Raw genomic sequence first — 24,765 nt, forward strand, 5'->3', positions numbered from 1 at the left:
GTGGGGAGTGGAGTGAGTGTGTGTGTGGAGTTATCTCACAGCAAATTTTGCAACATACCACCTTCCTCCCTCTTGGACCAGTTTAATCTCCATATACCATTGTCCTGCAGCTACCAGAAGTGAGAGCAGTTTCTCTAGGCCCCTGGGAAGATAGTTGCGGACAAAGTTTTGTTACAACAGCTTCTGCTTTTGCTCTCGCCTGTGGTTTATTAGATGGGATTTGATCTGCTGCCTGGTCAGTCCTTTAATCTTTATCAAAGCAGCTAATGCTGCATATTCTATCGCTATGTGCAGAGATAATAAAATATTGTGTGAGCTCAAGCTGAGTAGCAGCATGAAATTCGGAGACTGATGAAAGCTAGAGATGCCAGCGTAGTGGGACCTAGAGCTATTTTGGGAAGCGTTTCTTTGCCTGCCTCATAAATTTCCTTAAGAGGGACTGCTCATGTGAAATCAGTGCTCTAATGGTGTAAGTGTACCTGTCTGTCTAGCTACTTCTTATTGCTGCAGGATCTGGGCCCTTCACAAAAGCTGTTGAGCAGTGATTCTTAAACTTTTGTAGTGATAACCACTTTCACATAGAAAGTCTCTGAGTGTGACCCCCTCTTATAAATTAAAAACACTTTTTAAATATATTTAACACCATTGGGGTGGAGGCCGACAGCTCATGACCCCCCATCTAATAACCTCGTGACCCCCTGAATCGTCCCAACCCCCAGTTTGAGAACCCCTGCTGTTCAGTATGTCTGCACCAGGGCTGGAGGTGTTGTGTCCAGCTCGGGTGGACATACCCGCATTAGCTCTGATTGAGTTACTGTGCTAAAAATAGCAGCATAGCTGTGGTGGTGCAGTGCGCTAACTGCCCCCAGTACAATCCTGTTTGAGAGCCTCGCCTATTCCACTGCTGGCATTGTGGCAGCTATGCTCCTGGTTTTAGCGAGCTAGCTTGATTAGAACTAGCGCAGGTATGTCTGCCCGAGCTGGAAATTACACCTTCAACAGAAACCTACCTGCTGCCAGCAAGTGTCAATATCCCCATTTTACATATGGAGAAAGTAAGGCAGAGAGACTGACTCACCCAAGGTCTCCTTATGGAGTATGTGGAAGATCTTGGAATTGACCCAAGATGTTGAGTCCCAGCCCCAGTGCCTTAGTCTCACGGCTGTCCTTGCCCTCCTACACATGAGGTTGGTATTGCAAATGCCCATTGGATTTCATGAGCTGAAGAGCTAGCTGTCCAATAGCATTGGCCTGAGCCATGAGGCTTGGGTGAGGATCCAAGTTTCAGTGGTGGGTGGATCCAGGATTTTGGTTCCGGTTCTACTCCATAATGGAAGAGCACAAGGGAGCAGATTACAGCGCAGACACTGGGCATGTGTCATACAGGAGTCATAGAATGGTGCTTTCTCTGGAATTACTGCTGGAACGGGTGGGTTTTAAGGTGCTCACTCTCAGAGGAGGGGGAGGAATGTGGGAGGCTGTTCCAGAAACAGGGAGGGGTATGACAGGAGGAGGAATAATGTGGCACGTGGATTAAAGAGACACAGCCGAGCAGTCTGGAGTGGGCTGAAGAAGATGAGGAGAAAGAGAGACCAGGAAAAGCATCAAAAGCACATACAGGAAGAGGGGAAGCCAGTGCCAAGGGTCAGATGGAGGGAAATGCAACTAGAGCACCAGGAGAGGAAGAGGCACCTGATGTGTATGGGGGTTTCTTGTTCTTTCTGAGGTTTGCTTCCCTTAGCAGCGAGGGGGAACTGCGCAGACAGGACCTGCCCTGCATGGGGATTTCCGTGAGACAAGAATGGGGCAGGGCTGGGATCTGAAGAAGGCATCACCCTTTAATATAAGGATTTGCATATGTACCTTTTATCCAGTGCTCCCAAAATACTCTGCAAACACACAGGCCCAGATTCTCATGTATGCTAAGGCCCCTTTACCCTGCTCCATCAGCTTAAGGTTCAAAGAATGGGTGTAAATCACCTTAGCCAGAAGGTGATTCAAATGCGACATACTCCCACTTTAAAGCCTCTTTCCACTGCCAGGGTGATATAGAGGGGCTGTGGTATAAATGAGAATCAGACCCCCTGTAAATTAGCCCCCCCACGCCCTTGAAAGATAGGAACCGATTGTCATTTCCATTTTACTGTTGGGGAAAACTGAGGCACAGTTTTAACTGACTTCTTCCCGAGTTAACAGCGGATTTGGGACTAGAGCCAGGAGTCCTGGTTGCAAGGCCCATATTCTCACCAGAAATGAGGGTATGCTTCAGGGCTGATCTCCTCTTTTCATGCTGAGATAATGTCACCATAACTGGGGAAACCACAGGCTGCAGTAAATCTGTCAGCCCAAAGCCAGAAAGGGATTTCCCGCTCATGCTCCTTTCAGTCTGTGACTCCCACCGCTGCTCTGGTTCGTGATGAGTGTTTGCCATTGGCTGTTGAGCCATCCGTTGACCTCATTCAAATGAGATCCTTGGAGTCGGGAAAGGAGCAGCAGCCTGGGCTATGTTAGTGTCTGCAATTTCCCAAGATATCAGTGCATTGTTTAACAGCTGCACAGCTCTGACCCTCACCCTATTTGTGCACTCAGTCGTGGCTGATGTCCCTTTAATTAAAGAGGCAGAACAGTCTGGGGTTTAATTTAACACACACACCCCTCACCGCCACCTTTAAAACAAAGTTTTTGTCTGCTTCCTTTTCCAAGCAGTCTTGCTGGGGCACCTTAACTTTATGATGAGTTCATAATAATAATAATCATAATTAATAAGAAAGCTTGCAGTGGGTGGGAAAAATATATGCCTCAAGTTGAGTGGTTGTTAATGGTCATGAACATATTTACATTTTTGCTTAAGAGCCTGGTGGCGGATCAAGGGAATTAAGGGTAATTGTCTTTGAGATGCAGAGGAAACCTTGCATGAAATTGTCGTTAGTGCCCTATTGTGCCAAATGGGCATCCAGCCTTCCACACTTCTGAGCCCCAGCAGTTGAGTTATGTTTGTTTGTTTACATAAAGACAGAGGGAGAAGTAATACGGCTGAGCTTAAAACAGGAAGCCACTGCCCTGAGTTGGATCACAGGAGTGTTTGTCTGGTGAGTGATTCCCAGTTGAGGTGAGGAGCCCAGGGACTGTGTGGATCTGATGTCAGCCCTGACTTGCTATCTTGATGGAATTGGATATGCCAGTTCTGTCTTGGGGGTTGAGTTTCCAGGAATAAATTAACCATGGATCAATATTTGAAGCATCTTCTAGTTAAGGTCAGTTTCTTTGTACAGCTAGTTGAATTGGGGTAGGATGGGACGAGGAAGGGGGGCATTTAAACTGTGCAGTTATATGTTGTTTTATCATGTGACAGGGAATGTGAAGAAGCCACTAAACTATCTGATTTTGTAGCTAGCTGCTGTTTTGGAATAAGGGTTGAGGAGTTTGATTTATTTGTGTTGTGGAGGAGATTGGGGAGTGCTGTTAAGATCAAATTGTCTAGATCTTGTAACAGACAAGCAAATCCAGAAAAATAAATATAAAAACCTACAGCGTCTATGTTAGAGCTGGGGCTCCAGGCAAAAAATTTCAGACACGGATACTCCAAATTGGGTCAGTCCCTTTGTAAAGAGAGAGGCCATTTGTAAATATTCAGACTAGGGGAGTTTACAATTCAGATCTGAGTTTTCAGAATTGTTCAGATCCCAGGTTTTGATTCAAACCCATTTCTAATCAGCATCAATGAATGAATGCAAACTACATGAAATGCAACAACAGGCCAGCTGTACTGTGAGAATAGAGTTTGTTCCAGTTATAATATGCTTGGGATGCTGCAGGAAGTACCAGCTACCTGCTGCTGATCTTTTCATTTGGATCATCGCTGGAAAGAGCACAGCAGCAAAGCAGCATGAAGAGCGAAAGGTGTGTGTGTGTGTAATAGTTAGGCCTTCTCTGACTGGAAAGTCTTCTAACATTACCAGCATGGACTTCAGATGTCTGGGAAGTCAGTTAGTCACTTAGATGTCACTCAAGCTGATAGCAATTGACAAGATCAGATCTGTTTTTACTCTAATGCTGATATCGCACAGTGGTAGCTAAAATTAGTTTGTGCAGTGTTTTGAAGCCTTATAACTACTGGTTATTCTTACAAAAGTTTTTGCTATGCTTCAGCCTATAACAAATGTCAGTTAGAGCTATTTGTGATCTTTATAGCTCTTATTGCTTACAGGAAGATATAATTCATGCCCATTAAAGAAACGTAAATTGGTGCTGATAGGCTTTCCTACCCACAAGCTACTTTCCCAAAGTCAAACAGTGAGCTAATAACATAGCTGAGGGTGGAGTCCAGGGGGTCTGACTCCTCCCTCTGCTTTAACCATTAGACACATGGACGTCAAGTAGTGAAACATTTAAACCTACGAGGTACAAATGTATCATCCCTGAGCAGGATAAATCTTTTCACTTAAATTTGAGACTATAGTTAAACAATGCAGTGAAGTAAAATGACCGTGTTGGATTGAATATTGTCAGTTAATGAGCATACATACAACAGTGTACCTTGGATCACAAGTGTTGGAGATGGCTTTATTAGATGACTGAGTCTATCTGCCTCTGATAAGGCAGCATAAGTCTCCTTGGTAAAGGTTATGTCTGCTATTATGCTAATAATGCACTCTTCCTTGGATCTTTGATTTTTACAACTCCATTTTATTCTGGTGTTGGGCAGTGCAAAATTAGACTGGCCTTTGAGTTACAGACAGGGCCAGCAGGCAGTAAAAATGGACCTGAACTGAGACGTCGAAAGGCTTGTCTATGTCACCAATTAGTTCACGACAAGCTGGGGTGTGAATCTATCCTGCAGCAGCCTGCCATGGAGTAATTGTCCATGTGCACTTTGCTAATGCACGTTATTTTGACAGAGTCCTTTTTTTGAAGAGGACTAGATCAAAGCACATTAGTGAACTGCCAGTGGACATCAGCTGGGTGCACATGGACAGTTAGTTCACAGTAGGCTAGTGCAGGGTAGATTCATTCCCCAGCTTGCTGTGAACTAGATGGTTGTGTAGGCAAGCCCTGAGTCTGGCTGTGGTATTAGGATCCAATCTTTCAACTCTCATCTGATTGCAGAGGGGCTAGATGCAACATTAATATCTGAACTTCTCCAAAGCTGGAGATGTTGGGATCAAAGGGATTAATTTTACTCCTTCTTTAGTTGGAACTGATGGAGAAATCGACCTTTGGGATGGGTTGTCGGGAAGGCGCGTCACATCACAGGGCGCATTAGAGGAAAACGTACAGCATTGACTTTCTGCAGATCATTTGTTTTGTTTTTTCCAATCATCCGCCTCCACTGACTGCTCCTGTATTGAGGCAACTCCTCCATCTCAGTTTGAACTCATGCAGCAGCCCCATCCCCTCTGCTGTTAACCCCCTGTCCCCTCCCCCTTTTTGGACAATTCCATCAAAACAAAACAAAAAAAAAGGAGGCTTTTCAGCGGATGCTTTTCAGTGGATGCTTAAGACTGGTAGCAACTGTGGAGGCTGTGAGCCTTGATCCAGAGATATTATCGTAAGGGAAGCAGTGGCATGACTCTATTCAAGAGCACTCGAGCGAGCGGGTTGGCAGCTGAATGCTGAAGTCTTGCGGCAGAAGCCCTCTTCTTAGGGGCTCGGCTGGCTCAGTGAGCAAGTTGGAGCCGTGTGCACAGACTACTTCTTTGAAACAATTGGCCTTGCGCTGAGGTCAGTTTTGTACTGTGGATTCTTCAGCTGCTCCGCTTGACGGAGAGCACTCTGCCAGATTTAGCTGCTGGCATGCTGGTCCCCTGCCATCTGGGCCACTTGCCAAGCCAGCCTTTCTTTTGCTGTGTCCAAACCAAGCCAGCCAAAAGGTGCAGGCATTCAAGCTTTTGTTCACTGCTAGGAAAGAGTGAAGGTTGTTGAAATCACGTTGCTTTCACTGAACTCCCTTTCATGTCCAAAATGTTTCCATGGAAATATACCTCCTGCACTGAAATGCTCCTGTCCCGCCCCCCTTTTCTTTCCATCTTTGAATCCAGCCAACAAGCTTGATATCATGATCTACAAAGAGAGGCCAATGGGATGCAGACTCTTCTGAGTCAAGTTGGAAAATCAAAGGCAAATCAGAGCCGGCTGAGACTAGACCAAATTGGAGTTGCAGCAAATTGGTCCAGCTGCTTGTGTCTGTTTAGTTTCCAAGTTTAAAAAGAAATGGGTTCAATCTGGTGTCAGTTTTGGGTTTCTAATTTGCTGCGTGTCGCATTTTGGCTGATGCTGCGTCCAGATGAGGACACAAGCTGGCAGCACTTTGGCCAGGAGTTGCCCATGGTTTTGCATTAGGATGAGACCCAACTGTAGTGGCCTTGCCCATGCTGGTATTCAAACCAGGGCTGGCTCCAGGCACCAGCTCAGCAAGCAGGTGCTTGGATTGGCCAAGGGAAAAGGGCGGTACATTGGGCTCTTCGGCGGCAATTCAGCAGCGAGTCCCTCGGTCCCTCTTGGAGGGATGGACCTGCCGCCGAACTGCTGCCAAAAAAGAAAAAGAGGTTGCGGTGGAGCTGCCGCCAATCGCGGCTTTTTTCCCCCCCCCCACCTCTTTGGGTGGCAAAAATCCTGGAGCCGACCCTGGTTCAAACTTCCTTGCAAAGGTGACGTTGTCAGGTTCCAGTCCAGTTGAGTATCTCAAAAAACATTGTCCCTAACTGGTGCTCATTGTCATCTTTTGTTGGCTGCCAGAGCGGGCAAGGATGGAAGGGCCTTGGAGGACGGACTATGTTGTCAGCAACTAGTGTGGCTAGGTCATGGATAAGGCATTCTGGAAGGGGGAAGACATGCAAGGGAAGCTTTGTGGTGTTGCATCCTCCATCTGTTCTGTGAATCAATAGGGGCTTTAGTCTTCAGGGTTCTCAATCCAGCAGCTGTCACCAGCACCAAAGAAAGAGAGGAAATATAACATCTTTATGGATTCAGAGCTACAAAGCCTATATGACATTTCAAGACCGAATTAAGAGAGATGTAGCAATTAGAACTGGAAAAGATCTCTTAGGTCATCAGTGCAGGCCTGTTCCATATAATGTATTTACAAAAAAATACAGGATTCTTTATAACAATTTAAAAAAAAGCAAAAGCCTCTGTGTCTCTCTCCTCAATGCCTGCAGATACCACTGTAGATCAATGAACTCAAGTGACACAAAGTAATTCAGAGAATTCTAATCTTTGACGGAAATCCAGTACATCCTGCAGATACTCAGTTAAAGTTAACAGGTTTTCACCAGTGGAAGACAAGATTTCTCTGTATTCTGCTAGAAAGCAACAGCTTTCTTGGTAAAAGTGGGGGGAGTTAATACAGAATTTAATGTGGGAATCTCTTTCTACTGAGCACTTCAGAAGATAAATTGAAATGGCATGTGGCTGCCCTGTCATTTCTGGTTTAATATGTTATTTATCTCTGTAGTTCACACTCCCAAGAATCTGCTTGTAATCTATTTAGAAATAAAAATCTCTGCAGCAACAAAAACATGCATCTGATTTGGAAGCAGTCGTAAAAAAGCTGCTTTGCTTGTCAGTTTTCAGCACTGTGCCTGAGGAAGAGTCTATATTATTCCTGCTTTGAAAAGGTGTTAATAAATACAGATGTAAAACTATGCTTTGGATAGCTTCTCTTGTTCACGCTGCATCCTCCATGTACTTAAAGGTTCAGTCACTAAGTTTTAAATTTAAATAAATGGCAGAAGGAGAGAGAAATTAAGAAGCATTAGGAAGGGAGAAAAGGGCTGATTTCAGCTGAGGTTTGAAATGAGGTGGAGAGCTGTAAGATGGAAAGATGCGAGAAAGAGGCTCCAGATGACAGGAGATGGGGAGTGCTCTAGCATCTCCAGGGTGAGCCGCAGAACCAGTCTGGTCCGAATGGAATGAAGGGAACAGGTAAGGGAATGAATAGGGTCTCCGATGTTAATTGAAAAGTTGCTTCTTTTTGGACAAGTCCAGAGGTGATCATTCCATCTCGTTCACAATGCCTGAGTGTTTCATTTACTCCAGAAGACACTTCTGGCTCTGTGTGAGTTGCCTGACTGAAAACTAAAGACAGACATGAGCTGAGGAACTCTGTCATGCAAACTTCCCCAGCTTGCTAAGGAGTTCAGATTCCTTTTTCTAGCTCAAGATTTTCTTCTGAAAATGACCATCTGACCACAAGGGTGTCTCCTCATTCTCAGGCCTTTTAATCATTGGCTGGAAGCCCCAAAATCAGACATTGCCTTTTCACGAGGAGGCGAAGAGGGGACAGTCGAGCGCACCAGCATTGCCGTTGGCCAGCTGGAATGATGACACTCAGTAAAGTTACTTGCAGTTGCTCAAGGATAGGTCTGTCGTGTGAAACTTATAACAACTTGTCTGGTTTGGGGTCCTATTATGAACCAGAAGCTTAGGCTGGATTCATCATACAGTTCAAAGAGGTTCATGGTTAAAGTATTGGGCAGACCTTAAGCTATGTTCCCATTGGATAAATTCAGAACCAGGCCTGCGCTTCACACTTGGTTTCTTCCTCTTTAATAGGTCAAAGCAAACCATAGATCCAAACGCCTCATAGCCAAAGCTCATATCCAAACTTGGTGGCTTGGGCTCATGTCTAGTTTTGACCTCAAACCAGGTAGCAGTTGGTGCTTTGAGCTGTGTTTCACGTAGAGTTTTTATATTAGTTTAAAGCAACAAAACTCAAAGCAAAATTTGGTTGGAACTGTGGGAGCCCGCAGAAGCACAGCGCAAATTAAAACAGTTCCTCCCTTCAAACCCAAACTACCATACTTGCCATAGTCTGTCAACGACCCTTTGTCTGTCCTGACTGATACGGTTCTCTGTAATTTAAACTGAGAATCATTTTTCTTTAAAACGACTTGACTTTGTCTCCATTTTGCCAAAGCCCATTATTTGTAAAGGGGGAAAATAGCCTTTAGCAAGGAAACCACAAGATGAGGAATGGGTTTGGGGGGCAGCGGGGTACAAGGGGTTAGTTATGTCTTTTTTGTTTATCTACCAGGTTTGAAGCTGGGAAGGCTGCAGATGACAGTCTCTCACATTCTCAAAAGGTCTCTTTTGGACTCTCCTGTCCTCTCGGGATATTTTCCATCCAGCGTTCCCACTGTTACAGTGAGCTAGCCAGTGTGTCCATGCTGTTATGTGTTTGCATGACTGTCATCTATTGGACAGAGTCAGAACTACTCAACTGTGTCGGTGTCCTGCTAACAGATGAAGGAGATTCTCCTTCGGCTGTTACAGAAGAGTCCTGTACTTTTTAGAATAGGAGTGTCTGAGTTCAATCCCTGCTGTTGCTGTAAAGCTACAGATGATCGTGGGGTGCATCCTGGTAATAACTGAGAAATCTTAGGCAGCCAGAGATTTCTTACACTATTATCTTGCGATTCACCCTTTATTTTTGTTAATGACATTGTAAATCTTAAGGTTTGCAATGCTTCCAGTCCCATCTCCTCAGGATAAATGTTTGGCTTGAGGCAGACCATGTGAGCTCAGAGCTGTACTAATGAATGAACTGAGACTGATAATCTCTCTCTTACTCTCTGTAGAGTCACTTGGGAGCACTATTTTTTTCACAGATTTTTCTAGGCCAGAAGGGACCTTTTGATCACCTTGTCTGACCTGTAAAACACAGGCCATAAAACCTCACCCATTATTTCTTGTAGCAAACCTCTAACTTTTGGTTGAGCTAGTCAGCAGTTCTCAAACTTCATTGCACCGTGACCCACTTCTGACAACAAAAATTATGACACGACCCCAGAAGTGAGGACCGAAGCCTGAGCCTGCCCAAGTCCTGCCACTCAGGGCTGAATGACTCGGGCATCAGCTTCAGCCCAGGGCAGTGGGTCTCGGGCATCGGCTTTGGGCCTAGGGTGTTGGCTTCAGTCCCAGGCCCCAGCAAGTGTAACGCCAGCCCGGGTGACCCCATTAAAATGGGAGTCTTGACCCATTTTGGGGTCCCCTGTTTGAGTACCGCTGAGCTAGATCATAACTTTTAGAAAGACATCCAATCTTGATTTAAAGACGTCAGGTGATGGAGAACACACAGTCTTAGGTACATTGTTCCAATGGGTGATTGCCCTCATTGTTAAAAAAGTGCTTCCTCTTTCTCATCTCAGTTTGTCTAGCTTCAGCTTCCACCCACTGGCTCATGTTATGCCTTCATCTGCTAGATTAAAGAGACCTCTGCTATCAGAAATCTTCTGATGTAGTTACCGATAAGAGGTGACTTGATCACAGCCTAACTTTTACTTGGAGAGATTAGATTGAATTTCTTAAGTCTGTCAGCGTAAGGTAGATTTTCCAGCCCTTGAATCATTTTTGTTCTCTGCTCATCCAGATCTGTTTATCGTTGAGCGTGGTTTTCAATGGCTACTCTGTTCCACTCCCAGGGACGCGCCCACGTTTCAGAGGTGGGTGATGTGGGTGATATTTTTCAAGCGGTGCAAGATCGCCTAGGGTGAAAGTGATCAAGAAGAAATGCAAGCTGTGTTGTTTCTTTGCCCAGTATTTGACAGGATAAGGAATCTGAAAATCTGCATAAGCCATCTGGCCGCCTGCCTGACAAGAGCAAGTGTTGACAGTTAGTTTTAACTTTACAAATAAAAGCATGAACAGAAGCGACCACTCAATTAAATGCATCTATTGGCCAAATAGAGCAGTACCTGCTGAGACTTGGTATGTTGTGTTTACTTTGAAATGCAGACTCCAAGAGAGATCTGTGAATGTGTAGGACAAGGCAAGGGCTGTAGGTAAAAGAAGTTTGAACGAAGAGGCTGATGGGAACATTAAATGGACACATCTGCTCACTGAACTAGATCAGAATGAAAAGGGGGTTGTGGTACCTGAATACAGAGCTCATTCAGGGAGGTTCCTTTGTCCTCATAACCCCACTTGCCTTGCCGTTGGGATTTGGAATTAACTTTAGAATGCAGACGTTAGCAACCCTGGGTTATGTCTCTGTTTGCTGGCAGCTTGGCTTGGTCACCACTCACAAGGGCAGTGCCCCTCCTCATTTCTAACTAGTCGAGTTTTTATGTGTCCTGACCACAGATGCGGTGATCATACCAAGCTATCAGCAACCAAAGACTTAAGGCTGCTCCCTGGGAAAATGCAGAGGTTTTCTTTCCTGCCCACTGATCTGTTCTCCTCATGCTCTCCTCTTCATGTTTACCTGGAGCATCCTTCCCTATCTCAGGCAGACATAAACTTGGCATTCTCCAGCCCAGAGGCTACATCCAAGACGGTGTCCCCACAGCTAGTGTAACTGGTTGTCTGGTACTGATTGGATGGTGGTAGAAGAATTCTCTCCATCCCTTGGAGCAGAGACCTGTGCATCCCACAATGCTACCAGCAAAACTGATAAAACTGTGATGGCTTGCATGGCAACATAGCACTCAGCAGCAATGCTGCTGCCATCCCTGCTGGACCTGCAGCTGAGGCTGAACCCTTAGGAGGTCAGCATTGTAGGTGTTGTGTAATGCTGAGGAAATAATTCTTGCTTTGTTTTCTCCCTCTCAGTTTGACCCCGAGAGCACTGGCTACATCAGCACTGAGAAATTCCAAAACCTCCTCCAAAGACATGGCGCTGAGCTGGACCCACACAAACTGGAGGTTCTCTTGGCCTTGGCAGACAATAATTCAGATGGGAAGATCTGTTACCAGGACTTTGTCAACCTGGTAAGTGAGCCACCAGGAGGAGCAGATCTCAGTCCTAGACATTGGGTTTGCTTCTGACGTAAAATGTTAAGCAAAGAGGAGCAGCCATTCCGTTTCTAGCAAAGATTTGCTGGGTCCCTCCGCAAACTCTGGGTGGGGTTTTCAAAAGCGCTCAGCGGTAGCTGAGCTCTGAAGTTGATGGCAAAGCTCCCATCAACTTTAATGGAAACAAAGTTAGGCCAGTGCTGGGCACTTCTGAAAATCCCTCGCTGTGTGTGTTTTAAAGGAGTTAGAAGGTGCTCCCCTTGGAACATTCCTTCCCCTCCATTTCCACTTTTAGCTTTCAGATGTTCGGGAGGATTGGCAGCCTGTCAGGAGTTTCACACTTTCAGAGGAAGCACAGAAGCCAACAACTCTCAGCGTTTGCTTAGGTGAGATAGTTGACCAGGCTGCTTGGGTTCTGATGAGACAGGCTGCAGGGCTGCATGTTTGCAATAAACTCATGTGGGACTGATTTCCCGACTTGAAACTGCCAGTCGGGACTGCTCATGGTGACCTGTTGTGCAGGATGGCGAATAATTAAAGAAAAAAAAGTTCTGTTTGACTTCAGATATCCCCAGCCCTAGGATTTCCTTCCTCCGCCTAGGTGTCTGTGAGCAGAAATCATGATTGTCCAAATTGGATGCCAAGGGTTGTTGTCAGCCATACCCCATGAGCCCTGAAAACTGATCGTGTAGTTCCATTCCCACTGCAGAGGGGCCTGGAACATGGGTAACATTTTCAAAAGTGACCTAGGCTGTGTCTGCAGCTGAGGTGTGATTGGAGCATGGGTGAGTTCACCTGCGTTGGTAATAATAGTATCAGAGACGTGACAGCCTGAGCTCCCCTGACTAGAACCTCTGGGGAGCCTGGGGATGTACTCAGGTATCCTATGCTGAAGCCTGAACTGCAATGTCTTCATTACTTCTGTTACCTAATTAAAGCTAGCCTGCATACGCCTACCCACACTACAGTACACCTTCCCTTGCTGTGTAGACACACACGTAGCACTTGGGACCCTGAGTTCCATTGACGTTCAGTGAGGCCTGGGCAGCTACGTCATTTTTGATTTAGGTTCCTATGTCATCTGGGCACTTCTTTATTTCCGTCTCTCACTGGCTATGAGATCTGTTTGTGACCAGGATCACACAGGCAGTGCTAGAAATAGTCTTGTGCTCCATAGACAGCTACTGCTGTGAAAACAAGCGGGAGAAACTGTGTTTTTTGACCAGCTGGTTCCCTCCGCTCAGCTCTCCTCTGCCCACGTGCACAGAGAGACCTGCCTTCTTAGGCAAACTGCCCCTCCCGGGGGTTCTCAGCTGACAGTAAAGAATCTCCTTTTAGTTTCCGTCGTGCACTCCCAGTTTCTCTCGACATGTCAGTCAATATACTGCATGATGTGTTTTGTGCAAAGGTAGATTTCTCTCTGGGTAGCTGTAGGTATAGGAATCTCACACTCTATAAAAAAATTCTAAGCCTGTGTGGATCCCATCTGACCAAAGAATGTTGCTAATGAGGCACTGAGCCGTAATAATTCTCCAGCGCAGGAGCTTGCGTAAACTGTGAAAATGTCCAGTGTGGCTGCTTGATGTTAAAATAAAACCAGCAAGCAACCCAACCAAGAGGAGATGGGCCAGCCCAGACTCTGTAGCTGAAACCGGCAGCTGTCCTGGCCCACTCAGGCCTAGGTTAAAAGCTACCATGAGGTTTGCTACCTGTGCCCCCATGCCTCATGGTGTCGGATACGAGCCCCTTTGTACCAGCTGAGCCTTGGGGAAACAGGACATCTTCTCCTTTTATCGCAGCTAGGGCATGTTTCCTGTGTCGCCTGCCCATCAGGAAACCTCCATCCACAATTCCTCCAACTCCCACCGCAAACACACTCGCTAGTTTCACTAGCTCTGGCTATGTTACACATTCTGCCCTGCTTCCACCATCACCGCCTGCTTGGATTCTCTCTTCCCCTCCGCCTCCTCTCCTGACAGCAGCAGCACAGTGTGGAGAACATGGGTGGGGGGGCAAAGATGGGATGCACTGACTATGGGTGTTGCAGCCGAATGGTGAGGGGGAAGAGGCAGGTGAGGGCGTGGGCTGGCACACAATGAAGCCAATGAAAGCTCTCATTTACTCCATTGGTGCAGGGGTTAAGAGCTTGGATCCTGCACCATTGAAGTGTTGCCTCTGACTCCAAAAGGTGCAATCCTGCTCCCATTATCTCTTTGTGCTCTGGTTTCCCCATCAGTAACATAGGAGTAATAGTGCGCTCCTGCCTCACCTTAGTGATGCCTGTTAAAATCCTTGGAGGCCCTGCTCAAAGGTGCTGCATGGTCCTGCTGCAGAGTGGGACTGTTAGGGGACGTTTCTCTTGGCTCACCAGCAATCCCTCCATTTTATTACTTACCTGTTGTTTTCTCAGTTTAGGCTGCAGGCTCCCTCTGTGTATCCTGTAGTGCCTGAGTTCAATACGGGAAAAGCATACCAGCGTTGAGCTATCAGGCATCCAGATCATACCCTCGGCTGTGGGTGAGCAGGGAGGTGAAATTACCTTAGGATGAGGCACTGAAATAGATCTGTTGGGTTTAATCATGCCATCAGCTCCTTGTGTGGTTTTGTGTACACCGTGAAATGCAGCAGCAGTAAAACTGAATGTTGTGGGTTTGGTGAGTGATCACCTATCCCCACCAGCTGAAGGCCCATGGACGGAGTGGTCAGTAATACCCCACATCCCATGATAAATGATAATACTTCACACCCGTATACAGTTTCATGTGTTCAAAGTTCTGTGCGAGCATTTTACTACTTAAGCTGCACAACACCTTTTTGGGGCAAGTATCATTAAACTCCTTTTATAGATGGAGGGAAAGTGAGGCAGAGAGGTGAAGTAACTTGCCCAAGGCCACACAGTGAATTGTTGTTAGCGGTGGGATTAGAACCTGACTACCAACCAGCATGCTTAGTCCATCCAGACACAAAGTAAATGTGATTGATGGAGCTAGCACTAGGAGTCTGGAGAACTGTCTGGAACCCATCACCCAAAGATCCTTTTTGACCCAGACACATCATCCCCACTTGTAGGAAGGGGAGTTGGCTGCAGGTTTTGAAGAGAGACAATCCTGAACTATTTCTGCCTGGATGCTTGTACAGAAAGGAAAACGTCATTATACTTTATGGAGTTAGCCTGATAAGAAGTGATCGTTTCCTATCACCTCTCCCTTTATCTCCTTCATTTACATGTTGGCTCTAGCTAATCAATAGGTGCTGAAAAGCTAAAAATTACTTATAAATGGTGCCTCTTCTTCACCTCCCCCAGGCTGTTCAGTGGGTGCTATAAATTAAACTTTCCAAGGCTGCTTTTCCTTGCTGTAGACTTTCGCTCTCCTTAGAAGCTTCATGCCACACTCCTGCTGGGGAAATAGGCAAAGAGCAACATAGGAATAATAACATTGATTGCTGTAAAACCAGCCCATCTGATTCATTTGATAGCTGGGCTCTAACCTGTTTGTTTACAAGGAAGCATGGTCCAGTGCAGTGGTTCTTAACCTTTACTGCAACCTGCACCCCTTTGGGTCTCAAAATATGTTCTCGCACCCTTATCAAAAATCGAAGAAGTGGGTCAGTTCTTTAAACCTAGATATATGTGGTGTTTGTATATTACAGTAATTGTTTAAAAATGTATAATGTTGTTAAATACATAGGTTTGATGAAACAAAGTAGTTGTACTTATGTGCCCTTGTTTAATTTGTGTTTTTGATTATTTGCCTTCTAAAAAAATCTGGCATGTCTTGCACCCCTAGAAAGGGCATCTCACCGTCAGGGGGTGCGTGCACCCCAGGTTAAGAACCATTGGTCTAGTGACTAAGGCTCTGGCCGTGGAGCTGGGTTCTGTTTCTGCCCCTGTGTGACCTTGAGCAAGTCACTTCCCTGCTTTGTGCTTCTGCTCCCCCGTCCACTTAATTTGTAAGCTCCTGGGTCTCCTAGCTAGGGTCTCCTAGCATAGTGGGGTCCTGAGCTTGGTTGCAGTCTGTCATGCACATCAGAAAAATACGAAAACATTTTATACATAACCTCAGATACCTTATCAAAAGACAGGAAGGGAAGCTCGAAGGGCAGATCTGAACAGTCTGTGCCCAGCAGATAGCTTCCTCTCTGGGGTTGCTGAGCTGTGGAAAGGTGTTCAAAGCAGAACTCTTTATATCCTGGAAGTGACTGACCATCCCTTAGCCTAAGAAGTATTTTTCACTTTGGATGGGAGCTGGTGGTCCTCAAAGATTGCTCCTGTAATTCCCTCTCACTCACCTACTTTACCCACCCACAAAGGCCTCACAGCAAATAGTGGAGAGGGAAGGCTTGAGCCAGAGGTGGTTCCACTACTTCAATGCAAAAATCCACTGGAAATACCTGTAATCTAATGCCCAAGGTGCGTGGACCTGTGAGTGCAATGAACTTCCATCTGGCACAAGCGGTGATAAATCTCCTTCAGCGGAATGGGGTGACATTGGAATAGATGGGGAAACCTGGGATGTTTCATATATTTATAAAAGCTCAACCACTGGAGAGCCGTTTTTCTTATTATCAAGGAAAACCTGGCATGGTACCAAGAATTATGCCAATTAGCACTTTGCAAATAACTAAAATGGAACGTGTATGATAGACAGATAATACCTGCATTGAAGTCCTTGCATGTAAGTGTCCTTGCAGTCCATTAAAGTACTTTGAAGTCTAGACGGGATACAGTTGTTGGAGTCTTGTGTACGGAATTACTCACAGCACTGAAGACTCTGGTGCAGTAATAAGTAAATACCTTGTGTTGGGTAATAATTAAATACCTCTGCTTTTTGCTCTTCGTCTGAGGATTGATTTTCCTATTTCTATGGGTTAGTTAGTGTGATGAATTGATCTGCTTTCAAAGATTGTGGTGATGAATCTGGGGGAGGGGAACATAGATCATCTGTTATACACATCACCGCCGGGACTTTGAGTGTGGCTCATGTTTTTCTATCAATATTTATGAGTGAACACTCTGAACTGTTAAAACCTTATTGATTCGTTTCTTGTGGGGCCTCCCAAACAAGTCCACGTTACTGTGACTTTATTAGCAGCAATAGCCAGAGCCAAAATGGCACTAACAGAGTTCTAGTCACAGGTGGGGAGGGGTCCAGCCAGTTGGGGCAGGTTTCAGGGAGCAGGTCTGATGTGGTTGGTAATGTAGGGAATGAAGAAGGAGGGAGATCCCTGGGTTCCTGTGTGTCACAAAAGCAGCTCCTGGGTTTCTTCACGAGCTTTACCCACAGGGAAGTTGGCCTGGGCGTGACACTTGCTGTAACTTGGAGTCTGAAAGTCAAAAAGCCCCTCAGACAGGAAGTCGAGCACTGGGCTGGAGGTCAGGAGACCTGGGTTCTATTTCCAGCTCTGTCAGTGCAACTTTGGCCCATCTTTTCCACCTCCCTGTGTTTCTGCTGCTGTCCTTTTGTGTGTGTGGTCTCTGTAGATTGTCCGTTCTAAGTGCCTAGCACAGTGGAGCCTCAATCCATGTTGGCAGTGACACAAAACATAAACAATCAAAAATCAGGGATCTATTTATCTTGATGGGCTGTAACAGAGCCTACATATGCACTTCTGGCCTGATGCCGAGAGGTGCTAGACACCTGCTGCTTTCACAGACCACGGCAGCAGCTCAGTACATGGGGCTCCCAGGGCCGCCAGACTCCCTGCTGCAGAGCCAGGAACTGAGTCCAGGTTAGAGACTGGGCTTCTTGGCTCTGTGGCAGGAAGCTTGGAAGCTCTGGTGTCTCTGACTCTGGGGCACTCTGCATGGTGGGGCTGCCCCCGGGCCACATATCCCAGAAGTCCAGGCTCCACGGAAGCCCACCGTGCAGTCTGGCAGGAAACCTGTCTGTGGTTTGTCAAACCTGATATGTTTTTCCCAAAATAATTTAGGTCCAAATCTGTATTTTCTGATGAAAACAGGTTTTATCAGAAAATTCCTGACCCATTCCAGTCCTGGATGCATTACAGCCTACCTCTCCCTTTACATACCACCTCTCAGATCAGCCAGGCAGCTTCTTCTAATGTCCCCAAGGTTTGGTCTGCAGGGACTAATGAAAGCACTTTTTTGGTGGAGGACCTTCTGCTCTGGAATTTGCTTCACTGGTTGGTCCAGCGAAGCCAAAACTGGCATGACCTTCAGATCCTGCTTTAAAGCCCATCTTTTAAACTAGACTCTTCCTTTAGAGTGGCAGCTGTGTGCTATGGGGTAACCTGGGAGCAGGTTTCACTGGAATTGAGTTGATGTTTGTCAGTGTGTGCGTTTGATGATGGTCAACTGTCTTTGTCCCCCTCTAGTGGCTCAACCACATGAAAGCTATCCACCTGCAATTGCTTCCAGCTTCCATGTTAGTTTAAGTGGTAGAGGCCTGCAGTTTGGAGCTACATGTCCTGGGTGCAGTCTAGCCAGGGCACCATTACATATGATATATGGGCCCAGAGAAACTAGGATGGTGGCATTATATACATCTTAAAAAAAAAAAATCAAATGCATAATTGAAAAGCATGGGTGTCTGTGTAATATGATGAGTGGGCAAATTCTACTAACATTCATTCATATTCTTTAAACATATTGTTTAAACTTTTTGTCCTTTCTGTATTTATTTTCTGGATATATTCTAACAAACAAGCTTTTTGGTTCTGGAATGTTTGTGTAAATAGTGATCTCTAAGCAAATCTTAGAGGATATTCACAAAAAGCCACATTTAGAATTCAGTATCATGAAAACTTAGTTATTCATCCAATAAGGGACCATAAATATTACCCACGCGCCCTGCTTGAATTTCAGATAGTGAAAACTTGCAACAGTCTGCTTTGGAATAATCTACAGACCCCAAAATTATCCCTAGAAATTATTCAGCAAACAATTCAGAATAATGAATAAATTCTAGAACATTGAAATCTGTTGATGTAGTTCACAAACAGAGTGAAAATCGTCAGGTAAATGAATCATTTTGAATGATTTCTCATCTATATGTATGAGAATCACATTGAGTATGTATTGAAACATAACACTGCATCATATACATATTTTATTTATAAAAGAACATGTTTTCAGGAAGCCACAAAGAACAGCAAAAAGCAATCACAAGTGGCTTTTTCACTGTCTGAGACACTGGGAAGAAAAGCTGCTTGCTGGGGAAACAAGAATGTATTTTGTATATTTCTGTTATCAGGCTGGTTTTCTCTGGCATAGAGGAGACACTGAAAGTATACAATGAAAGTGCTGGCTGTAAACAAACAGCAACAGCTGCAGGAGGAGATAAAGCCCAAAGCTGTTTAACTAACTTTGCTACCTTCAGAGATGAGATGATCCAGAAAGTAATTACAGCTGAGACCTTATTTACTGGGTTGAACACAACTTGCCTTTGGCAGTCGGGGACCTTGCAGGTCAACTTTTTCACACCGTGTCCTGCGATTCCAACAATGCTGAGCAGCAGGGCTACGGATCCCTGTAGAGATGTAGTCTCTGCTTCCCGGCCAAGCATTCTTTCTTTTCTCTCTGGAAACCTGGGACAGATTTGTTACATCAGACAAATCAGGCGACCTGCGAGCCGAGCCGCACCAGGTTCCTCCTCAGACATGTCAGCAGAGCCAGGGAGGGAGCAGCTGGTACAGTAACCCTGGCTTCTGCTATGTTACAAAGTAGAGGAGTGATACAAAGCAACTTCCATATCTTGCATATCATGGGGCCATGACTATCTAAGGAAGGTAATTTCAGCTGAAGGCCTAGTGTGTGCTAAAAAGCTTTGTTGGGTACAGCTTATACCTGCAGAAGAGTGCTTTTGTGGGTATAGCTCACACCAGTTTCCTGAACAAAATAAGCTGTACTGGTGAAAGCACAACATCACACCTCTAACCAACATGGCTATACCAGCAAGTGTCTGCAGTAGACCTGGCCTTTTCCATCTGTGTATTGTATGGGCTAGTAGTTAAAGTGCAGGTTTAAAAGTCCAGTGGACTTAGGTTCTAGTCCTTGCTGTGCTAGAAATGGGCAAGTTCCTTCACCTCTCTGGGCCTGATTTCCTGTATGTTAAAGGAAGGTGATAGCTACCGACCTCTTCTGTAGCTTGCTTAACACTAGTAACTACTGGCTGAGATCCTCCAGTGGAAGATGTGGCAGAAATACTAGATATTGTTTCATTATGTTGTCCCAGCTCTTTGATGATTATGGAAAGAAGCTGTGTGGAGCAAGGAGGGTTGGGGGCAATAGCTGTCTCTGGAATGGACTGGCTATTTCAACTCCCTGGGAATGTCAGGCAAGCTTCTAGAAACAGTCCTCAGTGTGATTTACGAAACGCAATACAGTGGGTTCCAAAATAAATAGTTAGCTGTAGCGTTGTAGTAACTTTAAGCTGATGCAGCATCTTTGCTTCGAGCACAATGTATCCACTAATTTAAACCAGATCCTTTGTTGCCCAGGTCTGGGATCAGTGTTCCCAGTAAGTGTCTAGATTTCAGTGGCTTCTCAGAGGAGGCAAAGCCTAGCAAAAGGCATTTTTTTAACCTTGTGTCAGCTGTACAACAATAATCAAATCACCCTAATCCAAGATTCACAGGTACCGGCCATAGGTGCTGAAACTGGGGGTGCTGCTGCACTCCCTGGCTTGAAATAGTATCCATCATTTACAGGGTTTACAGTTTGGTTCAATGGCTCTCAGCACCCCTACTATACAAATTGTTCCAGCACCCCTGGCACCAGCATGGTTCCTCCTCCAGGGAAACAACCCAGCAGCCTTCCTGCTCCCCACCCTTTCTCCTCTGAAGTGCCCAGGCCATGCACTGGCAGCCTCCAACAGCAACTTGTTCTCTGTGAAAGCAAATAAATAAACCAAGCTGAAAAGTTTGGATAGCATCTGTGGCCTCTGCTCTTCCTGCTCATGCATGACAGTGACAAATGCCTGGTGGTCACCAGAGAGAGAGAAGGAAAGGCTGGTTTGGGATAGTTCCCTCTTCAATGAAGGGGGGGGGGGGTCACTGTGTCAGAATTTGCTATGAGTAATAATATACAGAGATCAGGACCCTAATGGGCTAGGTACTGTCCATGCATAGTAAGAGAAACCATCCTTTTCCTGAAGAGCTTCCAGTTTAGACAAGACAGACAAAATGTGGAAGGGGAAAGACAGGTGAAGCGACTCCGCTGAGATCACACAGTCTAGTTGCTCTAGCAGGCTTTGAGTGCTGTAAAAATAACATTAGCTGTCAGACATCCAACTATGTCTGTACGTGTGAAAAGCCCCAGCCAGAAGGAGAACCCCCCTAGCTCCTCCGAAATCAATGGAGTTGACATTCTGCTGGCTCCCTGTAGCATCTTCCAGCACTGAGCCACAAGACTTGAGGGTCCTGGCCTAAGTGAGCTCTGGAGGCATCTGAACCAAGGCCCATGGCTGGCTAGATAGTAGAGCAAAATATTTCTGCCTTGGTAGCATTTCACTGAACCCTTCTGCAAGCAGAAATGGAGGGCCAAAATTTGGTTCCTGAAATTTGACCGTTAGTGTCCTTTTTAAAATGTGCTGCTCTGGGCAATCTTATGGAAAAGATCCTACGGAATTTAATAGAAAATAAGTATTCTATAGGTTTTATGAATCACCGTATAGAATGGAATAGACATCAATAGCCTGGCTATAGAATTTATAGGTTTGCTCATAAAACCCATAGAAAAGATCTCTTGAAATATTTAATGCTATTTTTTTTTTAAAATGTCATAGGTCTTGTTGGTTCAGGCCTTGATTTAACAAAGCACTCAAGCAGCTATTTGACTGGAACTCAGTGATACATAAGCACGTATTTAAAAATAAGCATATGCTTAACTGTTTCCTGGACTGGGGCCATAATCACTATTAAATTCTATAGGACTTTTTGGTGGACTGGGGAATTTAATGAGATTTTGTTGGGATCTTTTTCCCTTTTGGAAAACTCCTGTAAAACTTAGTAAGGATGGAAACCAATAGCGTTAAACTGAAAATTAAAAATAGAGTTCTATTGAAATTACCCTAAAAACAGATCAAATTGAATAGAGAATTGTGTCCTTTATTGGATTTTTAAAGCAGTCTCTAGAATTTAATGGAGAGTTACATCCTGGTTACAGAATTCTATCGATTGGTTCCAGAGTTCTATAGATAGATGGCTGCCTCTATGAAATTCTGTCGTGTTTTCCTTTTGGTTTGTAAAAGGCTCTGTGCAGCACGTCGTTTTATAGCCCTTAAAATACGTTGTTGTCTTGGAACTTCGTAACCTTTTCCCTCTGCATTTTTTCAGGGTCACGCGTTGTTGACAATTGTTCTTTGGACAAAACCTTTTGTTGGCAACTTACGCCACTGAAAGGAATCATAAAAGGAGCCTCTCTGAGCTCTTCTGTTTTCCCTTTCCAGAGATCTTGGCGATAGCTGCTTACCCCCGCTATTAGCTCTGTTGCAAATGAAAAGTTCACATTGTTTTGGTTTCTGAAAGGATTTTTCCAAGTTGAACTTTCTGCATGTTGTTAGTTTTAAAGGGGTGGGACATGGCTCACACGGGGGAGTATTGCAGAGCCAGTAGGCACACATGACACAGGATCCAGGATGTGTTGAGAATGTCCTGTGAGATGTGGCATGCTCCCCAGCTCCCTGCCTCAAGCCACGCTCTAACTACTAACTGCACGGTCTCCCCCAGTGACTTCTGTCTGACCTGCTTTAGAAGCTGTATATGTTATGTACTTTTATTTTTCCTAAGATGCTTTCCAAATCACATGGCTAACACCACCCCCCCCCCGCCGCCCCATTACCCTGGTGGTAGCACATTGCTAAGAACAGGGCTCTGTCCTGCCTAGCTCTGGTAAGCAGTGTGAGTGCTTTCATAGATGTTAAGTCCAGAAGGGACTATTAGATCATTTAGTCTGAAGTCGTGCCTAAAACGGACCACAGAATTTAGTCCAGTTACTCCAATATGGAGCCCGATAACGTGTGTTTGACTAAAGCATGTCTTCCAGACAGGCAATGGAGAATCCACCACTTCTCTTGGTAATTTGTTCCCATTGCTAATAATCCCCCTCTCCTAAAAATGTGTGCCTTATTTCTAATTTGAATTTATCTGGCTTTAACTTGCAGCCTTTGTTTTCTTGTTATGCCTTTCTCCACTACATTAAAGAGGCCTTTGGTAATCCAATATTTTCTCTCTGTTGTGGTATTTGTACTCTGTAATCAAGCCACCTCTTGATCTTCTTTTTGATCAACACCAGGCCAGTTTCCTGGGAATGTTCAGATTGGAAGTGGACCAAACCTAGGATCTGAATCCACCCACTCACCTCTGGACCAGTTCAGAGTATAGCTTGAATTGCCTTGGTTCCCAAGGGTGTTGTTGTGCTCCTGGTTCTATTGGTGTTAATTGGCGTTTTGCCATTGACTTCAGTGGAGCCAGAATGTCACCCAGAATCTCCAGCATATGCCTGTGCACAGTAGCCAGGGCCGCCCACAGGGGGGGCAAGTGGAGCAATTTGCCCCGGGCCCCGCAAGGGCCCTGCGAGCCCTGGGCAAGAACCCCTTCCCTGGCTACTCACCCGGTGGCGGTCTGGGTCTTCAGTGGCAGGTCCTTCAGTGCTGCCGAAGATGCGGAGTGAGTGAAGGACCCGCCGTGGAAGAGTCAGAACGAGTGAAGGACCCGCCGCCACCACAGACTCGAAGCGCCACCCGGTGAGTACAAACGCTGCAGCGTGTGGTGCCCTTCTTTATGTCCGCTCCCCCGATTTGCCCCTGGCCCACTGAATCCTCTGGGCGGCCCTGACAGTAGCTTCATATGAGGGATTTTCTTGAGCATTGCGGCAATTGTTTGGGGGCAAGTAGGGTTCAGTTGTGAGCAACATTAAAGTGAGGTGTCTGTAAGGGATGAGGTGAGGTATTTTATAGGAGTTCTCCTTTTGGCTGTAGAATACAGCTTTCTGAGGGTGGGTGGGTTGGTTGGTTGGTTTGTTTTTCTGTGCTTCCAGCTTTCTCTTTTACCTTACAGAAGGCCTGCCCGTGGGGGTGGGGGGAGAAAAGAAGGCAGTTGCCCGGGGGCCCAGGGGATTTAAAAGGGTCCAGGGCCCCTGGTCGCTGCCACCAGCAGCGCAGCAGAGCTAAGGCAGGCTTCCTGCCCGCCCTCACTTGGCGCCACTCCAGAAGCAACCAGAATGGCCCGGGAGGGAGGGGGTCTCCACATATCGCTGCCCCAGTGCCAACTCCGCAGCTCCGATTGGCTGGGAACAGTACACGGAGACCCTCTGAGTCCCCCGCCTAGCAGCTGCTGCCAAAGGGGTGTGCCGGTCACTTTCGAGAGCTGCCCAAGATAAGCGCTGACCTCCTCCTGACCTCAAACCCCTGCCCCAGCCTAGAGGCTGCACCTCACACCCAAACTCCTTCCCAGAGCCTGCACCCCTCACCCTCTCCCACATCCAAACTCGCTCCCAGAGCCCGTACCCTGCACCCTCTCCTACACCCCAACCCCGTGCCCCAGCCTGGTGAAAGTGAGTGAGGGCGAGGGAGAGCGAGCGACAGAGGGAGGGGGGATGTAGTGAGCAGGGGGAGGGCCTCAGAGAAGGGGCGGGACAGGGGTGTGGCCTCAAGGAAGGGGCAGGGCAAGAGTCTTTGGGTTTGTGTGATTAGACAGTTGGCACCCCTACCGGGCGGGCATATGAAAACCCTGGCCACACTGGAAGAGCAAGCCCAGCAGTGCAGCCGGCAGCTTGCTAGACACCAGCCAGCACAGGCGCACCACTGCCCAAATGTCAGGCGGACCACATCCACACAAGTGTGGCTTGTGTGTGCATGGGGGCCCATTGACTGTTCTGCCCTGGACCCCAGAACTGTTGTCATTGGGCTGCTGCCGTACAGTATCTTGATCTGCTTCGCACAAGATCATTGTTCAGTGATGCAGTGTCCATGGTGTGTGTGACACTTGATTATTATATTTAGTCAGAGTTGGTTTGAGAATCACAAGTGGGGGAGGGGTTCTGTATCAGTGAAAAGCTGCTAATAAAAAAAG

General features: G+C 46.1%; 1 protein-coding gene across 1 annotated transcript in view; it reads left to right on the forward strand.

The window, feature by feature from the left end:
- Positions 1-24,765, forward strand: part of RHBDL3 (rhomboid like 3) — a 120,253-nt gene that overhangs the window by 50,984 nt on the left and 44,504 nt on the right. Inside the window, exon 2 of the mRNA XM_075071719.1 lies at positions 11,551-11,709. Coding sequence (XP_074927820.1) covers positions 11,551-11,709 — 159 coding nt within the window. The remainder of the gene's footprint in view (positions 1-11,550; positions 11,710-24,765) is intronic.

This window comes from Chelonoidis abingdonii, chromosome 13, assembly GCF_003597395.2.
Source record: "Chelonoidis abingdonii isolate Lonesome George chromosome 13, CheloAbing_2.0, whole genome shotgun sequence".
In the NCBI taxonomy this organism is placed as follows: Eukaryota; Metazoa; Chordata; order Testudines; family Testudinidae; genus Chelonoidis; species Chelonoidis abingdonii.